General features: G+C 41.5%; 2 protein-coding genes and 2 pseudogenes across 5 annotated transcripts in view; 3 read left to right on the forward strand and 1 right to left on the reverse strand.

Moving 5' to 3' along the window:
* The window catches only part of AMPH (amphiphysin), a 151,906-nt gene extending 139,457 nt beyond the window's left edge, over positions 1-12,449 (reverse strand). For 2 of the 4 annotated variants that reach the window (XM_087918530.1, XM_087918529.1), the window contains exon 1: positions 12,230-12,449. In XM_087918530.1, coding sequence (XP_087774656.1) covers positions 12,230-12,298 — 69 coding nt within the window. In that variant the 5' untranslated portion in view covers positions 12,299-12,449. The remainder of the gene's footprint in view (positions 1-12,229) is intronic. The other 2 variants (XM_087918532.1, XM_087918531.1) reach the window with 1 other exon arrangement.
* LOC148124062 (uncharacterized) overlaps positions 1-19,226 on the forward strand; it is a 247,060-nt gene that overhangs the window by 107,998 nt on the left and 119,836 nt on the right. The gene's annotated exons all lie outside the window — the stretch shown is intronic.
* LOC148124064 (uncharacterized) lies at positions 12,424-14,759 on the forward strand (annotated as a pseudogene).
* On the forward strand, positions 15,000-16,778 carry LOC148124065 (uncharacterized; annotated as a pseudogene).

The following is a 19,226-nucleotide window of genomic DNA, read 5'->3' on the forward strand; positions in this document are numbered from 1 at the left end:
GAGAACTCGGCCGCGGCCGTGAGCTTTGCGATGTCCTGATGCGCCCTGAGATTGGATGCGGGGACATGTTGCTTTAGCTGGTGGAGCCATCTGATTGAGAAGAAAGATTGGTGAAGAAAGATACGGCCGTGGCCGATCTAATGGCCCAGGCATCGGATTGGTGGGCCCGGCGTAAGGCCAGCTCGGCTCGCTTGTTCTCTGGTTTCAGGGCCTCTAAGGCATCGCTAGGGGTCGAGGAAGAAGCCAAACCCACGATGGGTTCATCAACAGAGGGGGGGTCTAGCAGGAGAGAAAAGTCAGGGTCAAGGTTGAAAAAACGTTTGTCCTGACTGGAGGGGGCAGGAGGCGCCCCGTAGAGGCCAGTTGTTTGGAAACCAGATCAGAAAAGATAGGTGGGACCGGAATGACTTCGGTCTCTACCACTGGCTGACTAAAGATGGAGTCATGGGGTCCCCCGAGGCTGCAGGCTCGGGGGGGTTGGGAGATCAGGCCTGAAATATTTTTGGCCTTGAAAAGGATGGACCTAAACAGGTGTGGTTTAAACAACCCCACGAAGGTGGGCTGGTCCGGGGTGAGGCCTTCATCCTCTGACATCTCCCCTCCATTGGGTCTGCCCCGAGAGGGGTTCACTATAGATCATGGACCCCAAATCAAGGTCCTCCTCTTCCCCGAAATGGGTCGGGTCCCCTTGATCGTGTTCCTGCTCCTCCTCCTCTACCCCATGAGAGAGAGGCAGTTTCCTCTGGGAGTGTACCTGACGATGTGAAGCATCCGACCTGGAAAGCGATCTGATGGATGGAGCCTGGATTTCAGAGGCCGCAGGCCGAGGGGCCAGACCGGCCATCTGCTGGAGACCTTGCGCGATTCCCTGGCAGATGGCAAACTCCATCCAGGATCTCATTTTCTCAGGGATTTCGGCCATGGAATCTTCCTCTGGTTCCTCCTGGCGCAAGCCAGCAGCAGTGGGGGTGAAAGTAGCTTCAGGAGCTTGTCTAGGCACCGAGGCCAAAGATTGAGCAGGCGAGGAAGGAGGAGGGGCTGGGAGGAGGTTGAGGGTGTGGCGGGAGGAAGGGCCAGAGGCACGGAGCTTGACTCTAGACCGCCTGTCTATTTCCTCTCTAATGCCTTGTGGCGCCTGAGGGCATCCTTCTGTGAGGCTTTGGAGGTCTCCTGTGCCTGTTTGCGCAGGTAATGCATTTTGGATTTGGCCTTCAGAGAAGGGCCACGTGAAGAATTGTCATCTGCCATCTAGAAAGAAGCTGGAAAAAAATTATTTAAGTTAGTATGAGACGGTTGGCTCGTCTGAGTGCGACCTACACCAAGGCCGGGTATCACAACGGTTGTTTCACACCCCCCTTTTAGTGAAATTTTTTTTTGTTTTTGTTTTTTTAATATTCCATTGAATCAATCATTCAATCATTAATGATTCTCCTTATTTTGCTTTCCTTCTTTTTTTTTTTTTTTTTTTTGAAAATGGACTGAATTGGAATATATATAAAGAAGCTGGGCCTATTGCCCGTTCAGTTTCATTGCTGCTCTTATTAGAGCGGTTTAAATTGCTCCGAAGGGAGCAGCAGTTGTACGTGCAGGTGGTCCAATTAGCCAAAAGAAGGCCAGGCCTGTGAAAAGTATGATGGCCTACAGCAGCTATCCTCCAGACGAAAACCGGGGGTTGGAAGTGCTGCTACCTCGCCAGCTGAGAACGGCTGCGGAGCCAACGGACCTTGTGGAGGCTCGGAAACCCTCGAAAGGAACCTTGAGGGAACGAGCTACAGCTTTAAGCAGTCCCCGGGGAGCTGCCTAGTGAGAATTTATATCAACGCAGCCTGGATGCACTGTTAGACAAGGCCCCAAAATGGCGGATGCCACGCGGCGCCCAAAATAGCGGCCGCGAGTTGCGAGAGGGGCTATCAGCGGCGGTCACTCTCCCGGCGTTGAAGAGGCCTATGAGGGCCCAAAAACGGGAGGAACAGGGGGTAGATGTATCTCCCCTGGTTACGGGGCGTTCAGTGGGGGGAAACAACCGATCGAGGCAGGAACGAAACGGTGCTCAGTGGTAGAGTGAACAAAGTGGTAGGCGAGGGGTGTGTGGGGCGCCAGCAACGCAAGCGCTGGAATTCTGCCCAAAGGAAAAGATTAAAAACTCCCCCCCAGGATGGGGGAAACTCCCATAGGGAGCTATAGACCCCAGAGCAACTGCGCATAAATAATGAAATCAAAGGTTCAACCTGGTGTGGAAATCCTACAGAGAAAACCTGAATTGGCCAAGAGCTTGAAAAAAACATAGCCTGACTGTCACGAGGCTGAGCTAAAACTGGGAAACGCTACGAGGGACCATGTGATGGGGAGGAGCATTCCTCAATTCAAGCTCAGCCTGTGAGCGCCGGGACTGGAGCACCTCCCATTCTGGATGCTCGTAGCAGCTCTATGGAGAATCCAAAGCGTGCCTTTCCCACCACTCTGACTCCTCCAGCAGTCTTTCTCACTCCTCCCCAGCCACAGCTGGTAGCGCTGGGATCGATTTAATCACTCAAGAGGAAATTGAGTTTAAATTTCCCATGGAAGTTAAAATAGTTCCATCTCAATTTAAAGGTCCTCTTCCTTCGGGATTAGTTGGCTTAATTTTGCCTCGTTCTTCTGCACACAAAAAGGGCTATTTTATTGTGCCTGGGGTAATAGATTCAGATTACACTGGTATCCTCATGATTCAGATTTGGGTGAATCTTCCTCAAGTTCTTCCTTGTAATTCTTCTGTTGCTCAATTGCTTCTTCTTCCATATGAAATTCCATCTCCTGGTATAGGTAATCGTGGGGATGCAGGATTTGGATCGACTTCTTTATCTGTAGGCTTACTTCATCAGCTGAACTCCTCTCGTCCTTTGTTAACGCTCTTCCTTAATAAACAACCATTTCAAGGGTTATTGGACACTGGAGACGATGTTACTGTCATCTCCTCTTTACAGTGGCCAGTACAGTGGCCAAAAACAACAGTTTCTTCATTGTGGGGAATAGGAGGTTCTACAGCTGCTTGGCAGAGTGTTCAAGAAATTAATGTTACAACATCTGCTGGTAAGTCCTTTTTCCTACAACCATACATTCTAGATATTCATACTAATATTTGGGGCCGTGATATCCTTTCTCTTCTTAATGCCCATTTGATTCTTGATGATGGCTCTTCCTCTTAAATGGCTCTGTTCTACGCCGGTTTGGGTGGAACAATGGCCGTTATCAAGGGAAAAACTCACTGCTTTGCAATAATTGGTTCAAGAAGAATTGGCTGCTGGTCATATAGAACCTTCTACTAGTCCTTGGAATACTCCTGTTTTTGTTATAAAAAAGAAAAATGGGAAATAGCCTCAGACAAAATTCAAAAGGTAGAACCTTATACCTACTTAGGACATAGAATGTTGCACTATTCCTCCATTCCAATTCTTCCTGAATTACAAGTACAGAAATCATATACATTAGTACAATGGCAAAAATTACTTGGCATTATTAATTGGGCACGCCCATTCTTCTACATTACAACTGGTGATATGTTGCCCTTATTTCAGTCTTTGAAGGGAGCACAATCACCAGGAGATCTAATTGTATTAACTGATCTTCAAAGAACATGCCTTCAAGAAATATTGAATAAGTTTAAGCATCGATATGTGGACAGGATAACATCCTTAACAATAGGACTTTGCTTAGCTATTCTTCCCACTACACCCTTACCCACGGGATGTCTTTATTCTAATGCGTCCCCACAAGCGGTCAACATTCATGAATGGATTATTTTGTCAGCTACTCCACCTAGAAACATTTATCCTTATCAATCAGCATTAGAGGATTTGATTATTAAAGGTTGTAAATGAGCCTTACATCTTACAGGACAGGATTTCATTAGCATAGCTTTCACTCATACAAAAGTTGAACATGAGCATTTGATGATAATTTCAGAATCATATCAGATAGCCTTTTCTCAATATGTGGGAAACTTGTTGTATTCTTTACCCAAGGATCCTAGAATAGTGGTTACTACTACTTTAAATCGGCCTTTTCTTCCATTTTTGTGCGAAATCCTATTTCTAAAGCTCTTACAGTCTTTACTGATGGATCACCTACACGGGGTGTGGTTGTCTGGCAGATTCAACAACAATGGTATTCTAAATTTACTGCCACGCAGACTTCAGCTCAACATGCTGAGCTGGCTGCTGTGATTTTGGCTTTACGATTGTTCAATGACCAACCTATTAACTTGATCGTTGATACTTAATATGTGTATTTAGCTATGCAATCTCTTCCCTTTTCTTATTGTGCTCTCTCTTTGGATAAGAATTTGTTATCCTTGTTTTTATCTTTAAAGAATAGTTTGGAAACTCGCTTGTATTCTTTGTATGTAGAACACATTCGAAGTCATACTCCCTTTACTAATGCCTTGACTGAAGGAAATCGGAAGGCAGATGAATCCTTAAAGGAGGTTGCATCTTTGTTTGCTGATCCTGTTGTTACTCATTCTTATTTTCATCAAAATGCCAAATTGCTTGCAAAGCAATTTAAAATTTCATTATCTCAAGCCGAGGATATTGTCCGTGCTTGTCCAGCTTGTCAGCAACTGGCAGTTTCCTTTCCAGTGGGTGTCAACCCACGAGGAACCCAAGCTAATCAAATTTGGCAAATGGATGTAACTCAATTTTCAACCTTTAAGCCATACTGTTATCTTCATACATCTATTGGCACTCATTCACACTTCCTTTGGGTTACTGCTTCAAAACATGAATGTACTTCAGATGTTATTCCTCATTGCCTATCCTCTTTTGCTGTAATGGGTTGGCCTTCTCAGTTTAAAACTGACAACTGCCCCGCTTATATTAGTAAGGAACTTCAAACCTTTTGTCAGAAATGGAATATTACTTTAGTGCACGGAATTCCTTACAACTCTCAGGGTCAAGCTATAGTTGAGCGAGCTCATCGTACTTTTAAGGCATTGCTTCAGAAACAATTACAAACTAAGTCTGGCTCTTACCATCTGCGAAAGATTTAAAATCTCATTGCTGTAGCATTATATACTTGACCTTTTTAGATTCTCTTGCAGACTCACCTGTTAATTTGCATTTTCGAATTACTGAATCTTTAGCAAGGCCTTTGGTAAAGTATCACCAAGCTCCAGATCCAACCTGGAAAGGCCCTACACCACTGATCACCTGGGGTCACGGTTACGCCGCCATGGAAGATCCTTCTACTCAACAAGCAGTGTGGGTTCCAGCGCGCTGTGTTCATCCGTATCATGGCATGGCATCAGGGCCTTCACAACCCGATTCCGGATTTCAATCTTCATCTGAACATGGAAGTCCGTCTTCCAAGGTCAACGCGTCCTCAACCCAACACTTGGGGCCAGGTTAAATCTACTACATATCAAGCTCAACAACAACTGCAACAGGCCTCATTGCCTCAGACTCCTGAAAATCTTGTTGCTGCTGTTTTTGCTATTATTACTGCTAACTCTGTTACCATTTTACTTTGTATTTTCTTGTTATGGTCAATGGTGTTTCTGCTCAAAATGACATTTCTGTGGTTTGTCTTAACCCTAATTTGTGGGTTCGTCATGCCCAATACATGTTTATGACCCATGGCACAAATATTACTTTATACTATGAGCCCCCAATGGCATTTGGTCAAATTTCTTTTACCCCTAACTTGATCATGTCTTCTACATTTATTGTCTCACAACTACAATCTATTTCACACTCCTGGCTATTTTCTAAACCCCCTATGCAATTGGATTTTGTCTGTTGCCATTACTTGAAAGTTAGTCAATTTACAAGAGGTCTGTGTTTCTGTTGTCACGCTAAACACACTTGGCTTCATAATTGGTCTGATTATGATGCTGCTCAGCACATATTAAAAAAGCTAGGGAATTATAGTTATTGTTCTGACTACTATTGGTTGTCAGGTATCTTTAATTCTTCTTTACATGGAATTAATATAGCTCCTGATATGTATCCTGACAATTTTCCTATTTTTAATGCCTCTGATCAATCTAATATAGGATCGATATGCGCTGGTTGGCAGCTTAAGGATCCTAATATGTGGTTCTTTTTTGATAAATATGCCACTAATGTTCATCCTCAGAATTATCAATGTGCAACTATAGGCTATTTTACTCTACCTGTTCAAATAGGTACCCTCCCATCAACTCGACAGCGGCGTTCCTCTCTGGGGTCTACATGTAATGATGAAGTCATTATTGACACACAATTGTCTTCTGGTTCTACATTTGGCCATGCATTGGCAGGGGCCGTTACAGGAGTCCTTACTCTAAGCTCTTATCCTGGCATAATTGCTCAAGAAAACAGATGATCTATTCTTGGTCTCACCTGCAGACTTGAAAAATCCATCAATGCTACTGCTGCTATTATTCGTGATTTGCAGCATGAAATAGAAGACTTAAATCAAGATGTCTTACAGCAGTGTTTTGCCATAGACTATCTTTTAGCCCGTCAGGGAGGGTTCTGTACGTTAATTGGACACCATGAATGTGCTGTACATTTTCATTCTTTGAATAAAACTATTGAGGATGAGCTTGTCAATTAACAATCATACACTCAAAATAATATCCATGCTCAATACTCACCTTTTGAGTGGCTAACCAATTGGGTCCCTGATTGGTCTTGGCTCAGACAGTTTTTCTTTTATGCTATAATTATTATTATTGTACTAATTGCAACCGGTTGTTTTATTCAATATATTCCAAATTTATTCGCATTGTTTCGTCCCGCTTCCCCCTCTCTTAACCCTCTACAATTGCGATACATTCATAAATCTTTGAATCCTCCTTTTAAAATAAAAAACGAGGATATGTAGAGTTGCAATTGCAGGAATGTTCCAATCTCGGATGGCAAACCTCAGATAAAGAATGTTTCCAAGCAAATACAACTCAGGCAAACAAAGTCACTAATCTATGGCTAAAGGAGGATTAGAGAGGAGAAGTAAACATATGTTAGACTTTAACTAGAGATAATTAATTGTATGGATTACTGTACTAAACAGTAACGAAAGTTAAGCAGTAACCAAAGTTAATCAATGATGGAGGATAACTAAAAATGTATATAAATGCAAGACTATACTCCAATAAAGATCATCATAATTCAGTTGTTCATGATCAAACAACTTGACTGCCTCGCCATTACAACAACTATCTTGACTTGTATTCCTAATCAATCTTTTGATAGATTGGATTGTTTTTTCTTTTGTGTAAAGATAGATGCAAAGAATGAATTAAATTAGTTTGAGTTCTAGTTAAGGCATCAGGCTAAAAGCTAGGAGACTATTAGTTCAAGACCCATTTTAATAGCTGGGTTACCTTGGCCAGTCACTGTCTCTCAGCCCTAAGAAGGTGGCAGTGGCAATCACTTCTGAAATCTTGCCAAAAAAACCAGTAGGCATTATTCTATGCAGATGTTAGTAATCCACCCTGCCTCAAAGACACAGACACACAAACATAAGATAAGGGAGTATATAAATACCATTGTTCCATTGTGAATAAATGACTGCAAAAGAATAGCACAAAAGATTTGTAACCAACTGACATACTGTATGTATATAAAATGGAAAATGATTCTATGTTTTTATGTTTTGTATGTGTATGTTTGTTTTTAAAAATAAAAATTCTTAAAAAAAAATACCTTTGTTCCCTTCTTACCTGCCAGATGAAACAATTAGAAATAATGACAGTCAACTATCATACATATTATAAAACTACCTCACCAAGAAAGCAGGTATGTCATCAGTACATCATGATCACATTTTTCTTTTCGAAAAAAAATATTTTTCTAAGAATCTTTGTACGTCTGCATACCCTAACTCTGATGCTGATGATGCGGCAGTATCATTTTGTTCTATATTAGCTATGCCACTTATGAATGAGCATTAAAAACAGGCAGAATGAGACCTTATGTCTGTTTACAAGTATAGGAAAAGGAGTGTTGGCAAGGTCTTCTAGACTTGGCATTTGTTGCTTGTGAAAAGGAAGTCTTTAACATAGAAATACTGGATTCATGGTATAAATGAGTGGATGGCCTTTTAGTGTTGTAAAGAAATGTGCTAGTAAAAATAATGTTTTCCAATCTCTTCACATGGTTTTGTAAAAGAATAATTTCCAGCTAAAGGGGAGGCAGGAAGAATCTGTCTGCACTTGGTCTGATTTTCTAGTGCTCTGGCTTTTTCCTCTTTCAAAGAGTTTACTGGTCTAGGTTTTGTTTTTAAAATAAGGGGGAGATGTTAAAACTGTGTTTGGATCTGATTGTTTTTTTATGCTGTAATCCATCTTAAAATATTGAACTCTACTGTATGAACATAAATACATCATAGCTGATTGTGCTGTTTATCTTGCTTAACTCTCAAACAATGTAGGATCTGGGCACAGCTTCAGCATCTCATTAAGCTGAATGCTTAAACATCTCAAAAAGAGCTCATCATCTTCTCAGGCAGGCTGTTTCTATCTCAAACAATGTTTGCTATTAGGAATGAGCTAAACATTTAACCAATATTTCGTTTCAATTAATGATCACTTTTGTTTTTTGGTGAAATGGAGAACAGGATTGTTCCACTTTCTACATAATAATTTTTACAGATCATTGAAGATTGCAATAATTTCTTCTCTTGATTCCTCCTTCCCAAAATAAAGTTGTGTAGCTCATTCATGGGTATTCCATTAAATGAGGTTTTTAAGAAGAGACTATACAGTTACTTGTTTGAAATGGTATATATTCTCCTGCTTGAGCAGGGGGCTGGACTAGAAAACCTCCGAAGCCCCTTCCAGCTCCATACTATTCTGTTCTATATTCTACTCTATCCACTCATCTCTTTTTTTCCAATTTAGGCATTGCCAGATTCTCAAAGGACTCTGGGCAACTCACAATATAGTAAAACAGAACAAAAAAAAAACACCAAATAGAAATAAATAAGTTGGAAATACTAACACTCAACTAAAAAAAAAGTTGAAAAACAAATCCTAAACAAGCTCCATCAATGACTTAATTTCTAGGTACTTACTCATAACAACATACACACAAATGCCCACATATACACACAGCCATGATGTGGTTTCTTTGGTTTTAAATCTAGAATATCACATTATGTAGGAACTAGATTGTTACAGTTCAGTCAACAAATCATGATTAGCTTAGCTGGTCTATAAAACCATCAAATAAGTTGCATACTAACTTAAGTTTGCTATTAATGGATCAGAGAAAACAATATCACACTAATTTTCCATTGATTTCCATAGATCTTGGATCCAATCAACTGTCATTTGAACCTAATGCAGGAATGTTTATATTTATTTATTTATTTAGTGGCAGCAGCCCTCCAGCAGGGACGGGACCTGACCGATATAACTACCGGTTCTGTTGCTCTTTGTTGTGCGTGCATGCCCGCACACGCGCAAGTGCAATTTACAATCTGCTGAGCTGCCCAGACAGTTGAGCAGTGCTGCGTGCAAGTGCGCAGTGGTTGGAAAAGCCCTTTTTTCCTGCCTTTTCAACCACAGCTATGTCACACAAAGCAGCTGCACACTGGAAAACACAGGAAATAAAAGTCAGGTAAGAGCCCAGGCAGACGGGTGGGCCAGAACAGCAGCAGACATAGAACTGGTTTTATGTATGCTCTCTGTTTGCTGCTCTTCAGAGCAATCAGTTCTACAGAAGTGGACAGAACTGGTAGAATCCCACCCTTGCCCTCCAGCCTTCTCTAAAGATATCAATAATTGAATGTGGAAGCCTATGTGATTAAAGTAATCAAGCATTCACACCACCATAGAATATATGTGGATGGTGGCTTGATTTTCCTTGTTTATGGAGCATCTGTACCTACATCAAATTGCAGATCCAATATGAAATAGTCAGCATTAACTATGTATTAATATTGAAGAGTTTAGAGTCAAAAAGGATTGCATTGTGGAGCCCACGCATTAGAATTCAAACAAACTTTTTGAAGATTAATCTTAACAGTCTTGAGGACAGCTGTGAGGCAAGGAGAGGATTTTAACACTCTCGTTTTGTGGGTTTGATAGGTTTTAAACAAGTATCATTTTTTAAAAAAGTATATTTCAGATTGCAAAATGTATTCCAATAACTCTGCAGAGTTATTCAGTCACCATATACCTGAGCTATTTAATTCAGACCTACAGGAAACTATTCTGTCTTACTAAGAGAAAAAGCACTGCTTTTAAATATGGCAAAACATCAAAAGTTGATTTCCCTGAATATAAGCCCAAAGCCCACCCATTCTTCCATCTCATGTTTCTACCAGAATCTTTTATACCCCATTTCTATCATCTATTTGTCTCTATTGGTCCATTGTTCCTAAGAATTAAAACTGCTGCAGATTCAGTTGCAAATCATTAGGAACCTGAGTAATGTGGATTTTGTTTCCTTTTAATATATTTTAAGCAGCCAGAACTCTGAATTTTGAATAAAAACCTGGCAATAGTTTTGATAAAACTTGGCAATGTTTGATAAAACACTGGAATATGGGGTGTTTGGTGGCCATTGTGGATTAGTGACAGAAGCCATTTAGAGAAGACCTCTCTGATCAATGCTGCTTTAGTTTCCAGATGAATGCAGTCAGGAGATCAAATAACTTTACATTAAGCTAGGGCTGTTATTAAAAGAAACATAATCCTCTTATAATCTAGTGAAATGGTCACATAAAGATGGGGCTTAGGGAGAACTGAATCTTTATTTATGCAGAGACAACTATAGTTTCAATCCTCCTTCCAAGCTGCAGATTATCAAAATCCTTTGATAGCAGCTGCAATATTATCAAAGCACCAGAATGCTGGAAAAGGAAAGTGGGAAGTATAAGACAGAATGGCCCAATGTCTTTCCCAAATAAAATACAGATGGTCTTAACAAGACTATCACCATAAGGTAGCCAAGTCATATTTCTCTAGGGGTCTTATTATTAATGAAAAGGATCAAAACTGTTTTCTATGGAGCACACAAACAGCTCACAGAATATACAGGTTTTTTCATTAGCCAAGAGGCTGCAAAAATCTGGAGCCGCTATCTCTTGGCAAACAGTATTTGACTCTGAGCAAGCTGATCCCAAAAGCAAAACTAAATATTAAAGCAAGGCCCAACCTTTGGCCCAGGCAAAACAGCACATCACCTGCAACTGTTTGATTTTCTGTGGTAAGAAATAATACATAATTCTTGAGTTAATGATAGAACAGGTATAAGGCAATCTAATTCTAACTCTTCCCTACATCTTTCCTCTGATTAAAAGGGTTCATGAATATGGTTATCATTCAATGGGCCAAGGGATATTATATAACACTATTGATGAGAGCAGCTTGCCAACAGAAGAGGGAAGATCACGGTAATTATAGACAAAGTATTAACTAAAAGTTCCTTGGGGAGGGGGCATCTTTCCGCGGTCCACCATCTCTTTATCAAGATTTATTTATAGAGGGAGCACTTCAGGCACACAAATGAGCAAGGAATCAAGTCCACGCCAGTATTTCTGTGCCGCAACTCCCCAGCCCACTGAGCCCGAATTCAACCATTTTTCCAAAGGGTGCTGTTCTGTACACGAGCAGGGAACGCGGTTTTGATGGTGCGCGGCAATTCCTCTGATATATATATATATACACACACACACACACATTTTTTTTGCGGAAGGCCAAGCAACGTCACCTTTAACTGCCCTGCAAGGCATTGAAGCAAATGGGGCAACAAAAGTCAGACGGCCTTGAATATTTCCTTTTAGTTTCCCGCGGGGAGGGATTCAATACAGCCCTTAAAATGCTCGTGTCCTTCTGATTAATTACTTGGTTCTCGCTCGCCCTAACGGGCTTCCACCCCATCTTGTAAGAGCTCCAATTAATAGAGGTATAATGCACTCTGTACAAACCATTCTAGAAAAAGCGAATCGGGCGAGGGCGGCAGCTTAGTTATGGAAAGCCTGACGTTGATCCACGCCGGCATCCGCAGCCGCGGCCTTGCCCGAGATCGCGATGAAAGCGCTCAGCGTTTGCATTTGCAACGCCGTAGCAGCGCTGCACGTCTTCTGGCCCGGCTTGGTTGTGCAGCTCTTCTCAAATGGATCCGCGAGGTGCTGATTTCTATCCCTCGCATTTACTGAAGGATCTGTTGCAAGCTGCCACCCCCTTGCCCTCGCACTTCTACGCTTCTTCATCGCAGACTCCGCTTTTTCTCCAGCAGTTGCAGTTGTCTTCGCTTACCTTTTCCTGTGCCCTGTTCAGCCTCTTTTGAACATTTTTCGCAAAGATGCCCGTTTTTATGTCAGCCATAGTGGCTGGTTCAGGAATCCTGACGCGGAGGCAATTCAAGAACACAATCTCAAGAAGAAGGAGGAGAGAAACAAATCCGACTTGCAGAGATCGAGAGAGAGCGCGCGCAAGAGAAGGGGAGGATCATGGGGAAGAAAGAGAGGGGGGTACTTAAAGAGAGGTGGCGTCGAGAAGACTCGGATATGGGAACACGCATGACACAATCCGACAGACTGGGAGGATCAAGTTTGAAGACTACGGTTTTAAGTATACTTCTTAAAAATTAGCTTGCATCAGTGTGGTAACTTCTAGCGCATTTTGACTGTTCTTTTAGCCCCCCCCCCCCTAAAAAAACATGCGTGAGTCCACGAGGAATTCCATGGGATTACGATTTTTAGATTAGGCCAACACGTATTTTTTAAAAGTCATGAAAGTATGAAAGAAGAGAGTTATCTTCCATATTAGGCATACTAGCAATTGAGCCTTCTCTTTATTTTGTTACAGAATTACACGGCAATTAGTTTCAAAAAAAAAAGTTTGAAGGAATCCTCTATTTTCACCTGTATAGAATTAAAGTGGAGAGGCGAAATGCAATCTACGTTGACTGAAATTGGGATCTCTTCATCCATTTGTTCAGTCCAGAGGGATGCTGGGAATTGAAGTCCATCAAAGCTAAAGAAATTCAGGTTGTCCACTCCTGTACTAAAATAACACAACTTGTGTCTTTTTCTCCAGTTCTTATTAATTGTATTTACAAGTGCATGTTTAAAATCAAGTTAAGGCAAATCATTCAAATAATACGTGTCCAAAGTCTATGATTCTGCAGGATATGTCCTGGATAACTCTTAGTCATTAAACCCTCCCCCCCAAAATATGTACTTTGAACTGAGTTGGCTCTTTACTGAAACCCTATAGAAAGTTGGTATAGGAATCCAACATACCAGAAAGCTAATATGTTAGAAAGCAAGGCACTAGAGCTTTCAGCTCCATATATATGTTTGCTTCTGGCTCCAAACAATCCCAACCGTCAGTCTTATCAAATAAAACTGATGAATGGCATAAGCTCAGTTATATGTTTAGAACGGTGCTCTCAGTTCTGTAAAGAAACAAGTTTCCCTCAATAGCCATTCTGCATGTGTTCTTAACATTTCAAAAGTCCCAAATAGTGAGAATCCCAATGCCATAAAGTTAGCAGTGTAGCTGTCCAAGGTACTGATCTATGATGCTTGCAACAGGAAACACATTTATAGTTCAATCTGGATTTTGTAATGCTACATAGAACTAAGGACTCCTGAATTTTATGGGATTTATTGATCAACAGACATATAATATAGGGCTATCCTATTATTATAAGGTTTTCATGGGCAGCCTCTTTTCTAGGAATCTTAGGCCAAATCTGGAGAGTTGAAGAAATAAAAGAAGTTAGATAGTAACAAATGATACAAGGTGATCAAATTAAAATAGCAGAATGTGAATAGATGGCTAGGATTTTTAAAGAGTTGATAAAATCATACTGTTGTCATACCAGTTTTAGATTATACTGATGTGACAATTCCCAGTTGAAATGTACAGGATTATAATGCGAGAAATGTATTACTTTTAAGTTTTACAATTAGACTTGCATTATATTTTGTCCAGTGAGAGTTAAGCTATCTTTTGTTTTCCTGTTACAGAGGGCATAATACTAATACTAAATGAGAGTTGTTTATCTTGTAGGCTTATCTATTTAAGTAAGTTTTCCTCTTGAGGTGATTGAGTGCCATGAGAAACCTTATATTTCACCATAACACGAATGTTATGTGTTTAATAACAATCTCATGTTCTGCCCCACTGCACTCACCTCATTTTCCTAGTCAGCAGATCTGTGGTGGTCCTGGTCTTAGACTGCTGCTTTTAAATGTGAGATAAGCTTGCAATAAAGCTAGCCTTATTGCCGATTTGATCCTCAAAGAGAAGGCTGATCTATAACTGAAACTTGGCGGAGCTCAGAGGGAGGCGTTCCTCTTGCAGAAATGTGCCCAGTGGGTTATCAAGCATGGCACCAGTCTAGACCTCAGGGCAGGGGAGGAGGTGTGGCTGTTGTTATCAGAGAATCTCTGGTAGCCTCCAGAGGCACTGTTCAACAAGTCCTCGGCTGCGAGATCCTTTTTCTTAGATTGGGCTCAAGGATCAGGTGGGATTGCTGCTGCTATACCAGCCTCCCTGCTGCATGGCAGCTTCCCTACCTGGGCTCCTGGACTTCACCGCAGGACTGGCAGTGGAATTCCACAGGTTTATAGTTCTAGGGGATTTCAACCTGCCTTCTCTGGGGTTGGGGTTGGAGGTAGCCCAAGATTTTATAGAAACCATGACTTCCATGGGCCTGTCCCAGATTATCCAGAGCCCGACTAGTAATAAAGGTCACACTCCTGATTTGGTGTTCTTGTCAGAGCAGTGTCTATGTGACCTGGAATTGGTCCTTGGTCCCCTTGTCATGGTCTGATGGCAATGAGTTTCTCAAAAGCTGCATCCCTCTGCAGGGAACCAGGACCTATTAGATTGGCCCTCCCCCATCAACTATGGACCCAGATAGGTTCCAGAAGGAGCTGGGGGTTATAACTACAGATCTATTCTGCAGTCCAGCCGAACTCTTAGTCACTGTTTGGAATAGGAAGGTGATTGAGGCTCTGGATAGGATTGCACCCTTGTGACCTCTCCTCACTCGTAGACCTCTCTGTGGCCCATGGTATACAGAGGAACTGAGAGGGATGAAATGCATGAGGAGACATCTAGAGCGTGCTGGTGGAAGACAGGAGATGAACTCAATCGAACACAGGTAAGAGCTGCTACTAAGGCCTACCTTGTGGCGATTCGTTAGATGAAGTGTAAATACTTCTCCACACTAATTGCATCTGCAGATAATCACCCAGCGACCCTCTTCAAGATGAGCTGTCTCCTCTTAGGGAAGGAGGAGATTGAGGTCCCCCTGAAGGGGCACATTGAGGAATTTGTGGATTTTCTGGAAGACAAAATCGCTCAACTTCATTCCCAGTTAGATGCCGATGTGGTTGCTGATCCAGTGGAAGCTTCTGAGGCAGGTTCTTGCCCTGTTATCTGGGAACAGTTTGACCCTGTTGCTCCTGAGGAAGTAGACAGGATCCTAGGGAGTATGCGCATGAGCACCTGTATTTTAGACTCATGTCCCTCCTGGTTTATGAAAACTTCCCAGGAGGTGACAGGCGGGTGGACTCTGGCGGTGATTAATGGTTCTCTACAAGAGGGGACAGTGCCCAAGCACTTTAAGGAGACTGTGGTCTGCCATCTTCTTAAGAAGCCATCACTTGACTCCACCCGGTTGGATAATTTCCCACCAGTCTCCAATCTTACCTTTTTGGGGAAGGTTGTTAAGAAGGTGGTTGTGCAGCAGCTCCAGAGGTTTCTGAATGAAACGGATTATCTCGACCCCTACCAGTCAGGATTCAGGCCTGGATTTGGGACAGAAACAGCACTGATTACACTTTTGGATGATCTCTGACAGGAGTGGGATGGGGGTAGTGCATCCATCCTTGCTCTACTTGACCTCTCGGCAGCTTTTATACCATTGACCATGGGATTTTCCTGGGAGGGCTTCAGGGGATCGGAGTGGGAGGCCTTGTGCTGTCTTGGTTCACTTCCTTCCTCTGTGGCTGCTTTCAGTCAGTGTTAATAGGAGGGGAGAGATCCAACTCTCGCCCGCTGCTTTAGGGGTTATGCAAGGCTTGGTACTCTCTCCGCTCCTGTTCAACATTTATATGAAACCGCTGGGTGAGATCATCCATCACCATGGACTGAGGTATCACCAATATGCTGATGATACTCAGCTGTATGTCTCGACCCGTGGTGAGTTAGGTGTTGCAATCATATTTAAAACAAAGAATAAAAATAAAAACAAAAAGAACAAAAAGAATCAAATAAATGTTGCAATGCCTGGGGGCTGTTAGGGGCTGCATTGGGAGCAACAAGACTGAGTGGCTCCGGGTCTGGGGTTCGTTGGTTCAGGGAGAATTACCACCTTTAGTCTTGGATGGGGTGGCACTACCCCAAACAGACCCTGTGCATAATCTAGGGGTTTTCCTGGACTGATGACTCCTGCTTGAAGGGTAGGTGGCAGTCATGGCCAGAAGGGCCTTTGCACAACTGCGGGTTGTGCACCAGTTACACCCTTTCCTGGATTAGCGGTCCCTACTTACAGTCACTCATGCCCTGGTCACTTCCCGTCTTGATTATTGCAACGTGCTCTACATGGGGCTGCCCTTGAAGACCATCTGGAAGTTCCAGTTGGCGCAAAATGCAGCTGCCCGCATGGTTTTATGCAGATCACGGTGTGCGCATGTATCACCTCTCCTGCAGGAGCTGCAATGGCTGCCAATTTGCTTCCAGGGCAATTCAAGGTGTTGTTTATCCCCTTTAAAGCCCTCCATGGCTTGGGTCTGGGTTATCTGAGGAAACATCTCTTGCAAGTGACATCTATCTGACCCATTAGAGTGAGGAGGCAGGGCATGCTGCAGGTTCCACCCCTGAGGGAGATACACCTGGTGGGACCTAGAAGAAGGGCCTTCTCTGTGGTGGCTCCATCTCTCTGCAACATCATTCCCCTAGAGATTAGAATGGCCCCCTCATTAATACATAAACCAGGCACTGAAGATTCCTCACTACTACATAAACCAGGCACTGAAGACCTGGTTTATGCCAGCGGGGCTGGGGAACCCAGAGAGGGATGGAACTCATCAAATGGCTAGTGTGACCCGCTATTGTTGGGCTGGGGGGTGGGAGTTGGCTTCTGTTTTTGTTTTGTTTTTTGTTTTCCCAAATTTTGTTCTATTGTACTTTACTAATTTATTTGATTCTTTTTGTTCTTTTTGTTTTTATTTTTATTCTTTGTTTTAAATATGATTTTACATTGTGTAAGCCGCCTTGAGTCACCATGGGTGAATAGGTGGCAATATAAATCAAATAAATAAATAAATAATATGTAAGGCTATTAAATTATAGAATTAAATTATATATATTAATTATGGATAAAATATATTACAAATTAGTATTTATCCTGAGAGATATCCTTTAGATTCAGAATAAGGGTCTTCAAACTTGGCAAGTTAGTGGCCTTCAATTCCCAGAATTCCTGAGACTTGGCCAATAAAGTATTCTATTCTATTCTATCCTATCCTGTCCTATCCTATCCTATCCTATCCTATCCTATTCTATTCTATTCTATCATGACTGGAGGAGGAATTCTGGGAGTTGAAGTCCACAAATCTTAAAGCTGTCAAGTTTGAAGACCCCTGCTTTAGAATTTAGGATAGAATAAAATTACTGATTATTATAATTCCCAAAATGTCATGCAAAAATGTAAGAATTAAAATTAGTCTTTGCTTCTTTTAAGCTTATAACAAATTTTGAAAACTTTATTTCCTGAGGGATTAATACTGGTTTAATGAATTTTCTAGTTGGTCTGTTGAGACATAAATAGTGATAGAAATGGCATATATCAGCAGAGAACTTGGTTTTAGGTACTAAAATTCTCTATTGCACAAACTCACCAGAATATAAATAGGCTCCTAAATAGGCTCACCAATTAAAATGGGCTCTTAGTGATTAATCAATCCATCTTATGTGATATATCAAATTAAGCACACATTATTAAATGCTTTGAAAATCAAAAGGATAATTTTACATTAAAAAAAGCATAACCACACAACCAAAGATGGCATGTATTAATGAAAATAGTTAACTGTTCTGATTGTGGCATGTAAGTAAGCTGCTGTGAGTCCCATTTTTATCCTTTCCACTTGGCACATTTTCAGCACTACAGTGACTGCAGGCTTGAGGTGACCATGATATTTTAATGCCAGCTTGCATTACAGATACTATTTACATGGTATGGGGCTAGACTACCTACGGAACAGTCTTTGACCCATTACAATGGCCTAGTCAGGTAAAGAACCTATGTTGCAGGCACCATTAGTTGAAGAACTTCGACTGATAGGGTCCAAGAAGAAAGTGTTCTATGCTGTTGCCTCCAGCCTGTGAAATATCCCTCTGCTCACCTTGCAGATAAGGCAGGTCTCTTCTTTCCTGGCCCTCCCAAAAGGAATCAAAACATGGTTCTGAAGTTTTGCATGGGTTGTTCAAAATAGCATGCAACTTCTGCTATGTTCTTTATCATTTCTTGGCCATACACTCCATGAAACACTTTTAAAATTTCTAGAGGAAGTGGTGGCAGGGTGGATGGATTTTTTTCCTACAAATTTTCTTACTCCAAGTTGGTTCCACATTTTATTTTTAAATTTGAAGCCAGATTGACTTCAAACACAGGTAATAATTATTTCCAATCTTCTCTCTCTTTAAATGAAAGGAATGTACATAATTTAAATATCTTTAAGAGCAATTGTGAATGTGTGGGAAAGAACTGATTTTTTTATCTGGAAAAAAGTTTAATTTGCCTAAATGTGGGATTTTTGCAAATTTCAATTGAGGAATAGGAATAACCTTTGTTACTGTCATAGGTACTCAGTAGTAGATCTCATTGAAATCAATAGGACATGCTGCTAGAGATTCAGAGGCATCTCACCCTCCAAAAACTCCACATTAAAAATGCCAGGATAGACTTTTGTCTTCCTTTTGTCCTCTGTTATCATATGTAACAATGAATTAGGATTGCTGATGATAATTGTGTTGTAAAATGATGGTAGATATAGTCATCTCTATTGGATAGAGTAAAATACAACCAGAGTGCTTTTCTTATACATCTGAAACACAATTTTCTTGTTCCTCGTTTTCAACTAGAAATGTTTTATCAATTTTTAAAAAAATTTTTCAGAACAATTACAAACTCAAAACACACACACACACACACAAACACATACAAAAGATGTGCATAAAATCCTCCACAAGCACACATATAGGTTGTCCCCCCATTGAATACTGGTAA

This window comes from Pseudonaja textilis, chromosome Z (genome assembly GCF_049901715.1).
Source record: "Pseudonaja textilis isolate UNSWEBS1 chromosome Z, rPseTex1.2, whole genome shotgun sequence".
In the NCBI taxonomy this organism is placed as follows: Eukaryota; Metazoa; Chordata; class Lepidosauria; order Squamata; family Elapidae; genus Pseudonaja; species Pseudonaja textilis.